General features: G+C 53.7%; 1 protein-coding gene across 1 annotated transcript; it reads right to left on the reverse strand.

The window, feature by feature from the left end:
• Positions 1-8,117: 8,117 nt before the first annotated feature.
• On the reverse strand, positions 8,118-9,692 carry NXPH3 (neurexophilin 3). The gene is made up of 2 exons (XM_088068184.1): positions 9,636-9,692; positions 8,118-8,805 (listed from the first exon to the last, which is right to left on the reverse strand). The coding sequence occupies exons 1-2, from the start codon at positions 9,690-9,692 to the stop codon at positions 8,119-8,121; spliced, it is 744 nt and encodes a 247-aa protein (XP_087924310.1). The 3' UTR covers position 8,118.
• Between the last annotated feature and the right edge of the window lie 1,370 nt (positions 9,693-11,062).

The following is an 11,062-nucleotide window of genomic DNA, read 5'->3' on the forward strand; positions in this document are numbered from 1 at the left end:
CCCTGTGGTATCTCCGGCCTTTTTCTTTCCGTTGTTATTTTTTTTTTTTTTTGGTAAGTTGTGGTTCCTTCCAGGTTCTCCTGGCCTGATGTTCCTGGCATTTTTTTGGGGAATGTTTGGGAAAATTTCAACGCAAATCTGTTGTTTCTCCTCGCAGGTGAGGCCAAGATTCCGGAGTTTTTAATGGGATTCCAGCCCTGGCTCCTTCCCTTCCCCTGCGGCTGGAGGTGAGGAGGGGAGCAGGACATTCCTGCTGGGATCCAGGATCCCGAGCAGCTCCAGAGGGATCTGAGCTGGAAGTGCCCGGGCTGGGCAGGGGACGGATCCCAGGGAATCCCTCGGGCTTGGCTGGGAGTGGATCAGGGATCTCCTGTCCCAGATTTTCCAGCCCTGGAGGAAGGAGAGTTCCTCTCCCTCCTTTTTCCGGCTCCCTGGATCCCAGGAACGGATCCCTGGAACTGATCCCTGGATCCCTGGAATGGCTCACCAGATCCCAGGAATGCCTCCCTGGATCCCTGGATCCCCCTGGAACAGATCCCTGGATCCTTGGATCCCTGGATCCCCCTGGAACAGATCCCTGGATCCCCCTGGAACGGATCCCTGGATCCTTGGATCCCTGGATCCCTGGAATGCCTCCCTGGATCCCTGGATCCCTGGAACGGATCCCTAGATCCCTGGAACAGATCCCTGGATCCCTGGAACATATCCCTGGATCCCTGGATCCCAGGAATGCCTCCCTGGATCCCTGGATCCCTGGAACGGATCCCTGGGTCCCTGGATCCCCGGACCGGATCCCTGGATCCCTGGAATGGATCCCTGGATCCCTGGAACGGATCCCTGGATCCCTGGATCCCCCTGGAACGGATCCCTGGATCCCTGGAACGGATCCCTGGGTCCCTGGATCCCCCTGGAACAGATCCCTGGATCCCTGCCCTGTCCCTGCTCCCAGCTCCAGCCCCTGGGATCCCCCCAGGCCGGAGCCGTTCCCTGGCCCTGGATTTGTCCCTGCCTGTCCCGGGAGTTTCCTGCGGGATTTTCCCGGGAGCTCTCCCAGGAAAGGGAACGCAGCAAATTTTGATTTCATTTTGTTTTTCCTGCTCCGTTTCTGGAGCTTTCTCCACTCCCTGGGATTTATTCCCTGCAATTCTCCCTCTCTCTTCCCTCATTTCCATCCTGGCATCCCAAATTCCCCCCAACTTCTTCCCAGTGGGTTTTTTTGGGAATTAATTTGATGTGAAGAACTTTTAATCAGGGTTTGGTTGGGTCGGTTTGTTCTGTCCTGACCCTCTCCTGTCCCTGGCTGCAATTCCAGCCTGGGAAATTTGGCAATCCCAGATTCCCAGATTCCCAAATTCCCAGATTCCCAGATTCCCAAATTCCCAGATTCCCAGATTCCCAAATTCCCAGATTCCCAGATTCCCAGATTCCCAAATTCCCAGATTCCCAAATTCCCAGATTCCCAGATTCCCAGATTCCCAAATTCCCAGATTCCCAGATTCCCAGATTCCCAGATTCCCAGATTCCCAGGTGTGTTTGATTTCAGCTCAACATAAATATAAATGTAAATGTAAATGTAAATATAAATATAAATGTAAATGTAAATGTAAATATAAATATAAGTATAAATATAAATATAAATATAAATATAAATATAAATAAAATATAAATATAAATATAAGTATAAATATAAAATAAATATAAATAAAATATAAATATAAATATAAGTATAAATATAAAATAAATATAAATATAAATGTAAATATAAATATAAATATAAATATAAAATAAATATAAATATAAATATAAATTCAATTTCAATTTAATTTCATTTCAAGCTGAGGGGATGCACAAAAAGGGGGAGAGACTTCCCTGGGTGGGGGCAGGAAAACAACAGGAAAAAGAAACTGGGGGGAAAAAACCCCAAAATAAAATAAAAAATGAAAAATGAAAATTAAAAAATAAATAAAAATAAATAAAAATAAATAAAAATAAATAAAAATAAATAAAAAATAAATAAAAATAAATAAAAATTAAATTAAAAATTTAAAAATAAAAATACATAAAAATAATTAAAAAATAAATAAAAATAAATAAAAAATAAAAATAAAAAATGAAAAAATAAAAATAAATTTAAAAAAATAAATAAAAAATTTAAAAATAAAAATACATAAAAATAAATAAAAAATAAATAAAAATAAAAAATAAATAAAAAATAAAAATAAATAAAAATAAATAAAAATAAATAAAAATAAATAAAAAATGAAAAAATAAAAATAAATAAAAATAAATAAAAAATAAATAAAGAATAAAAGAGCAGCAGATAAAATAATTGGGGAAATAAACGGCCTGGGAGGCTTTTGGAAAATAAACGGGATAAATAAAGCAGGATTTGGCTTTTTGAAGTTTCCTGGGCAGGGAAATCCAGGCTGGTTTTGGCTCAAGTGGAATTGGGAATTCTGCTGCTCCTTCCATCGGGTTCTGGCCTGGAATGAGGAGGAACCCTGGGAAGGAGAGGATGGAACCGAGGGCTTCTAATGGAAATTTATTATTATTATTATTATTAGTATTAGTATTAGTATTAGTATTAGTATTAGTATTAGTATTATTAGTATTATTAGTATTATTAGTATTATTAGTATTTTCATCATCATTATTATCATTATCATTATTATTATCATTATTATCATCATTATTATTATCATTATTATCATTATTATCATTATTATCATCATTATTATTATTATTATCATTATTATTATAATTATTATCATCATTATTATTATCATTATCATTATCATCATTATTATTATCATTATTATTATTATTATCATTATCATTATTATCATATCAGTATTATCATCATTATTATTATCATTATTATCATCATTATTATCATCATTATTATTATCATTATCATTATTATTATCATTATTATCATAATTATTATTATTATTATCATTATTATTATAATTATTATCATCATTATTATTATCATTATCATTATCATCATTATTATTATCATTATTATTATTATCATTATCATTATTATTATCATTATATCAGTATTATCATCATTATTATTATCATTATTATGATCATCATTATGCTCATCATTATTATAATCTTTATTATTAATAATAATATGAACAAGACTGGTAATATAAATATTAATAATAATAATAATTAATGTTAATATAAATGATAATATATTTAGTTATGTTATATATATTTAATATATTAATATTAATATTTTATATAATGCTTAATTATACTTATAATTAATCCAATTAATAATAATATATAGCTATAATATTGATATAATATCATTATTATTGCTGTTTACATCTCATATTTTTATTCTGTTCAGGGGTTCATTCTTTTCATTAATTTTACTGATTAGTTTATTATTATCCCTGGATCCTGATTCCCGCAGGGACTGGGCAAACCGGGACAGCCCCAGCTCCCTCTGGAATTCCCTCTGGAATTCCCTCTGGAATTTTCCCCTGCACTTCATCGGAAAATTCTGATTCCTGAAGGGAAAACACAAAACCCTGGGCGTCGTTCCCTGCGCTCCCCCCTCGCTGGGGGATTTTGGGATTCGCTTTCCCAATGGATTCCTTTGGAAACCAGGCCTGGCTTCCCAAAAATACTGGGAAAATCCCAAAAATACTGGGAAATCCCATAAATACTGGGAAAATCCCATAAATACTGGGAAAATCCCATAAATACTGGGAAATCCCATAAATACTGGGAAGATCCCATAAATACTGGGAAAATCCCATAAATACTGGGAAAATCCCATAAATACTGGGAAATCCCATAAATACTGGGAAAACCCCATAAATACTGGGAAATCCCATAAATACTGGGAAATCCCATAAATACTGGGAAAATCCCATAAATACTGGGAAAATCCCATAAATACTGGGAAAATCCCATAAATACTGGGAAAATCCCATAAATACTGGGAAAATCCCAAAAATACTGGGAAAATCCCAAAAATACTGGGAAAATCCCAAAAATACTGGGAAAATCCCATAAATACTGGGAAAATCCCATAAATACTGGGAAATCCCATAAATACTGGGAAATCCCATAAATACTGGGAAAATCCCATAAATACTGGGAAAATCCCATAAATACTGGGAAAATCCCAAAAATACTGGGAAAATCCCATAAATACTGGGAAAATCCCAAAAATACTGGGAAAATCCCAAAAATACTGGGAAAATCCCAAAAATACTGGGAAAATCCCATAAATACTGGGAAAATCCCATAAATACTGGGAAATCCCATAAATACTGGAAAATCCCATAAATACTGGGATGATCCCACAAACACTGGGATGATCCCACAAACACATACCCTGTGATCCCTCTCCCATTATCCCGGTGTCCTGTGATCCCTCTCCCGTTATCCCTGCGGGTTTCCAGCATTCCCGGGATCCGCTCCCAGGGCATTCCCGGGATCCGCTCCCGCTCGCGAGCCATTCCCGGGATCTGCTCCCGGGGCATTCCCGGGATCTGCTCCCGCTCCCGGGGCATTCGCGGGATCCACTCCCAGGGCATTCCCGGGATCCGCTCCCGGGGCATTCCCAGGATCCGCTCCCGGGGCATTCCCGGGATCCGCTCCCGCTCGCGAGCCATTCCCGGGATCAGCTCCCGGGGCATTCCCGGGATCCGCTCCCGCTCGCGAGCCATTCCCGGGATCAGCTCCCGGGGCATTCCCGGGATCCACTCCCGGGTCATTCCCAGGATCCGCTCCCGGGCCATTCCCGGGATCCACTCCCGCTCCCGGGGCATTCCCAGGATCCGCTCCCGGGCCATTCCCGGGATCCGCTCCCGCTCCCGGGGCATTCCCAGGATCCGCTCCCGGGGCATTCCCAGGATCCGCTCCCGGGGCATTCCCAGGATCCGCTCCCGGGGCATTCCCAGGATCCGCTCCCGGGGCATTCCCAGGATCCACTCCCGCTCCCGGGGCATTCCCAGGATCCGCTCCCGGGGCATTCCCGGGATCCGCTCCCGGGCCATTCCCAGGATCTGCTCCCGCTCCCGGGGCATTCCCGGGATCCGCTCCCGGGGCATTCCCGGGATCCGCTCCCGGGCCATTCCCAGGATCTGCTCCCGCTCCCGGGGCATTCCGGCTGGGCGGGAAAGCGATCCCAGAACGTGCGGGGAAATCGGGAATGTTTGTTTTCTGGGCTTTGGGATAACTCCTGGATCCCAGCCCAGCACTGGGAATTCCAGGAAATGCGGGGATTTTTCCCTGGAGCGTTGTTGGTCCCGCGGCTCCTGGAGCAGGAATTCTCCTCTCCAGCCTGGAATAATGGCCCGTCCTGGTCTCCTTAGAAACCGCTCCGCATCCCTCCGGAGCCTCCTCCCGCTCCCGGGGCTTCTCCCGCCGCCGATTCCCTGGAAATTCTCCAAATTTCTCCAAATTTCTCCAACTTTTGTGCTTGGATTTATTATTTTTTTGTGTCGCCTCAATGCGATTTTAACGATTTTTGTGTCTCCATCCTCCGGCAAACCTGAATCCTTCGGGAATATTTTTAGTTCCTCCCCTCCCTCCTTCCCTCCCTTCCCCGGTCGCTCCCGTTTTTTCCTGGAAAAGCGAAATTTCCCAGAGCTTTTCCAAACTTTCGGGGCTCCGTGAGGAAAAGTCTCCTGGTGGATTTTGGATCCTCCGTGGATTTTGGGAAGCAGCTCCTGGCTGGGTGTGGGGAGCTCATCCTGAAACTCCTCCAGCAGCCGGCAGAGCTCCGGAGAAGGGATTTATTCCGGGAATAAATAAATTTCGGGAAGCGCAATCCCTGACCCGTCCCGTGAGGAGGGGAAGGAATTTTTGGAGCTGTGCCGGTGCTCTGGATTCGCGGAGTTCGGGGGAAAAGGGAAGGGAAGCGGCTTTTTTTGGTCTTTTCTGGAGGAGGGAATGTGCCAAGGGAAGTGGGAGACGGAAGTTTGGGTGTCTGGGAAGGGGAGGAGGTTGGGAGTGCCCCAAAAATAGGAGCCTGAGATTTGGATATCCGGGAAGGGGAGGAGATTGGGAATACTCGGCAGCCGGGAATGCCCAAATAGGTGAGAGACGGAGTTTGGATGTCTGGGGAGGACGAGGAAATTGGGAATACCACAAAAATGGGAAACTGAGGTTTGGATTCCTGGGGAAGGGGAGGGAGTTGGGAATACCCAGAGAGGAGGGAGGCTGGGAATGCAGCTGGAGCCCATTCCCGGTCCCTGGAAGGAGCTGGATCCGGGCCTGGCTCGGGGCCATCCCCCATTCCCAGGCGCTCACGTTGGTTTTTCCTGGCCCTGCGACACTTCCAGGAAAAACTCGGTGCCTCCGGGAACGCTTTATTCCCTTCCCAGGGCGCTCCCTGCTCCTTCCCTGGGAATGAAATCCCCGGGTCTGAGCTCCGGTTCCCGGCCCTCAGCCCGGGAACGGCGGCACCGGGAGCCGGGAGCGGGGCAGGGATCGGGGCAGGGATCCGGGGATGGATCCGGAGATGGATCCAGGGATAGATCAAGACAGGGATCAGGGGATGGATCTGGGCAGGGATCGGGGCAGGGATCAGGAGAGGGATCAGGACAGGGATCAGGAGAGGGATAAGGACAGGGATCAGGACAGGGATCAGGACAGGGATAAGGACAGGGATCAGGACAGGGATCAGGACAGGGATCAGGACAGGGATCAGGACAGGGATCAGGACAGGGATCCGGGCAGGGATCAGGACAGGGATCAGGGCAGGGATCAGGACAGGGATAAGGACAGGGATCAGGACAGGGATAAGGACAGGGATCAGGACAGGGATAAGGACAGGGATCAGGAGAGGGATCAGGACAGGGATCAGGACAGGGATTCGGGCAGGGATCAGGACAGGGATAAGGACAGGGATAAGGACAGGGATAAGGACAGGGATCAGGACAGGGATCAGGAGAGGGATAAGGACAGGGATAAGGACAGGGATAAGGACAGGGATAAGGACAGGGATCAGGGCAGGGATCAGGACAGGGATCAGGACAGGGATCAGGAGAGGGATCAGGACAGGGATCAGGACAGGGATCAGGAGAGGGATCAGGACAGGGATCAGGAGAGGGATCAGGACAGGGATCAGGACAGGGATCAGGACAGGGATCAGGACAGGGATCAGGACAGGGATCAGGACAGGGATCGGAGCAGGCTGTGAATCCCCGCCCGGGGAGCCGCGTGGATCCCTGGCCGTGCCCACCGGGATTGCTGCAGCCCCGAGCCCCCGGGAGACAGGAGAGCCCCCGCCCGTCCCGGCTCCTCTCCATCCCGGGAGCCTTTGGGATGGGAAAACTCATCCTCGGCTCCCGCAGAAGCGGGATCTGGGGCAGCCGAGGGGTGCCCGGGGACCGGCGGCACCAGCGGGGCTTTTCCCCCTTTCCCGAGCTCTTCCCGGTCTCCGGGTGTCGCGACCCTCCCTCCGGAGCCCTTTTTCCCTGGAATCACCGACCCCGATCCAGGCAAATCCATTATTGCACTGAGGAACTCGAGTCCCGGCCGCGGCTTTCTGTCCCATTCCCACATCCCAAATCCAGCCCTTGCTCCACATCCCGGTCCGGAGAGGGAGCCTGGAGAGCTCCGCCGCTGCCCCTCTTCCCAGCGGGGAAATCGGGAAACGCCTGCGCTTTCCAGGGAGCATCCCCCGCTCCAAAGCCACCCCCATCCCGCCCCGGCACCCGCGGGACCCCGGGAATGGCGATCCCGGGAACGGGAGATCCCGGGAATGGGGGATCCCGGGAATGGGGATCCCGGGAATGGGGATCCCGGGAATGGGGGATCCGGGAATGGGGGATCCCGGGAATGGGGGATCCGGGAATGGGGATCCCGGGAATGGGGGATCCCGGGAATGGGGGATCCGGGAATGGGGGATCCGGGAATGGCGATCCCGGGAATGGGGGATCCCGGGAATGGGGGATCCCGGGAACGGGGGATCCCGGGAATGGGGGACCCGGGAACGGGGGATCCGGGAATGGGGATCCCGGGGACGGGGGATCCGGGAATGGGGGATCCGGGAACGGGGGATCCGGGAATGGGGATCCCGGGAACGGCAGCCCCGGGAGTGGCGGCCCCGGGAGCTGCGGGGCGGCGGCGCGGGGCTCATCCCGAGGGGAAGGAGGCCGGGCGGGCTCGGCTGTTGAAGTCGGGGCACACGCGCTGCACCAGGCGGTAATCGCTGCTGTAGAAGGTGATGTACACACACACGGCCCCGAAGGGCTGCGAGCACAGCCAGGCCGCGCGGCTCTGCGTGTGCTCCTGCGAACACGTCTTGGCCGGGTCGAACGTGCACAGCGACGTTTTCCTGGCCCGGGCCACCCGCTCCGACTCCACGCGGCAGTTGAACACCTTGGACTCCTTGGCCTCGATGAAGATTTGCTGCTCCAGGTCGAACTGCACGGCCTTGGTGGGGGGCACGAGGCTGACGGAGATGTTGCCGTGGCCCGTGGAGTTGTGCTGGAAGAAGACGTTGACGCTGCCGTTGCCGTGATCCACGACCTTGCCCGTGATCAGCAGGTTCAGCTTCACCGTCTTGATGTTGGAGTAGAACTCGCCCCAGCCGAAAAGCTTCCTCGGGTCCCTCCCCGGCCGCTTCTCCAGGAGCCCGCGGAGCCCCCGGGAGCCGCGGCCCAGCCCCGGGAGGCTCCGGTTGTGCGGCGGGGCCGGGCTGGGGCTCGGGAGGGGCTTTGGGGGGAGCAGCTCCCGCAGCTCCGGTCCCGGGGCTCTGCCGCGGCCCCGGGGCTCGCCTGGATCCGCTCCTGTCCCGGATTCCTCTGGAGCGCACAGCACCTGGACACGGGCACGGAGGAGCTGAGGGCTGGGGGTGTCCCCGACCCCTGCCCGGCCCCTTCCCCAGCCTCGCCTCCCCCATTTCCCCTTCGTTCTCTGCTCTGCGTTTCCCCTCCGGTTTTCCCGGCTCTCCGCCCCCCGGGACGCTCCGGGAATGGGTGCGAGGGATGCGATTCCTCCGGGATGGCTCCAGTTCGCTCCTGGCTGCCTCGGGGCCCGGGGGAGGGACGGTGCCCACCCTGCGCCCCCACCCCTGTCCCCGGCACGGCCCCGCCAGGGCCTGGGGACACCCGGGGCGGGGACAGGACAAGGGACAGCAGAGCGGAGCTGTCACCCGGGGAGCTGCCCCGAGCCGTGCCCGGGCTCCTCTGCCAACTCCGCTCCCGGAACCCCCAAATCGGCACATCCAGGGTTGCTGGGGTGGCCGGGGGCACCCGTGGGGGACCGGGGCACCCAGAAAAGCCCCGGAGTGCCCAGGGCTGACCCGGCCGAGGAGGCGGCGGGAGGCAGAGGAAGCATCGGGAGGCAGAGGAAGCACCGGGAAGCGAAGCCCGGAGCCGGCCCGGCCCCGGCTCTTCCCCAGCCCTCCCCGGGCTGCCGCGCGGGGATGGGGGCGTGAGGATTTTTGGGGTGATCCGGAGCCTTCTCCTCGCCAGCCCTGCCCGCTCCCCGAGGCGAAATAACAGAAGTTTTGGGAGGCGGATATTTCCCGGGGGTGGGCAGGGATGCGGGGTGGGTTTGGGGAGCGCTGCCGGCTGCCCGCACGCCCCATCCCCGCGGCTGCGCGACCCCCGGAGCCCGCAGCCCCCCCCTGCCCTCCCGGCGCTCACCAGCAGCGCGATGCTGCCCTGGAGGAGGAGGAGGACGCAGCTCCGAGGAAGATGCATTTTCCAGCCGGCGCCGCCGCCTTCTCCGTGGCTCCGGTTTGGGGAGGGTTTCGCTGGGATTTTCCTCCTTTTTCCGTCTTTCCCTCCCTTCTCCTCCGGCGTCAGCGAGGGGAAGGGGGGGTCCCCCTGCCAAGCGGCTCCCTACGGCCCCCCCCGGCCCATGGTGGCCCCGGCAGCCCCCGCCCCGCGGGGCCGCTCCGGGCGAGGCGCGGCGGCTTCACCTGCGGCCGCTGCTGTCCCCGTGTCCCCTTCCCCGTCCCCCCCCCCGGCCCCCCGCCCCCCCCCCCGCCCCCCCGCCCCCCCCCCCCCCCCCCCCCCCCCCCCCCCCCCGCTCGCCGGAGTCTCGGGGAAACTCCGCTCCAGCCCTGCTCGCTCCATCCCCGCTCCATCCCCTGTTCCATCCCCGCTCCATCCCCGCTCCATCCCCTGTTCCATCCCCGCTCCATCCCCTGTTCCATCCCCGCTCCATCCCCGCTCCATCCCCTGTTCCATCCCCTGTTCCATCCCCTGTTCCATCCCCTGTTCCATCCCGGCTCCATCCCCTGTTCCATCCCTGTTCCATCCCTGTTCCATCCCTGTTCCATCCCCGCTCCATCCCTGTTCCATCCCCGCTCCATCCCCGCTCCATCCCTGTTCCATCCCCGCTCCATCCCCTGTTCCATCCCTGTTCCATCCCTGTTCCATCCCTGTTCCATCCCTGTTCCATCCCCGCTCCATCCCCTGTTCCATCCCTGTTCCATCCCCTGTTCCATCCCTGTTCCATCCCCGCTCCATCCCTGTTCCATCCCTGTTCCATCCCCTCTCCAGCCCCACTCAGCGGGCTCTGGCAAAGTCCCGATCGCTCCCTCGGGAGGAGCAGCCCGGGCTGGGGGAGAACTGGGGTAGGGGGACAGTGGGGGACCCGCGGGGATCCCCGGCTCTGTCCTTGTCACCGGCATCGCCCCCTGCCCGGGGCCGGCTCTGCCCGGGATCGGCTCTGCCCCATCCCCTCCCTCCAGGAAAAGGCAAAAGCCTTTGGGTCATCGCGGTTTCCAGTTTATCCACAAAGGAGTGTCAGGGATCCCTTAGAAAGGAGCCGGAGGCCGCTGCTTTGGGATTTGCGAGGGTTTTTATCCCATGGAGGGCAGCATTTTCCCTTTCCCACCTTTCAGGAGAAGCTGGAATAGCAGGGATTAACTGGGGTCAAACCGGGATTTTCCCACCCTGAGGAGAAAATCTCCTTTACATCGCTTTGCGTTCCTCTCCTCGCCCTTCCCTCATCCCCCTTTCCCTGAGCTGCTTTGGGAAGCTAAAACCGGAGCGAATTCCCGGGAGAAGATCCCGGTGCGATGCAGGAGGCGCTGCCCGGAGCCCCGGGAGCCCGCAGGCCG

This window comes from Pseudopodoces humilis, chromosome 29 (genome assembly GCF_049639895.1).
Source record: "Pseudopodoces humilis isolate 2021_Gansu_Grassland_sample_001 chromosome 29, ASM4963989v1, whole genome shotgun sequence".
NCBI classification, from domain to species: domain Eukaryota; kingdom Metazoa; phylum Chordata; class Aves; order Passeriformes; family Paridae; genus Pseudopodoces; species Pseudopodoces humilis.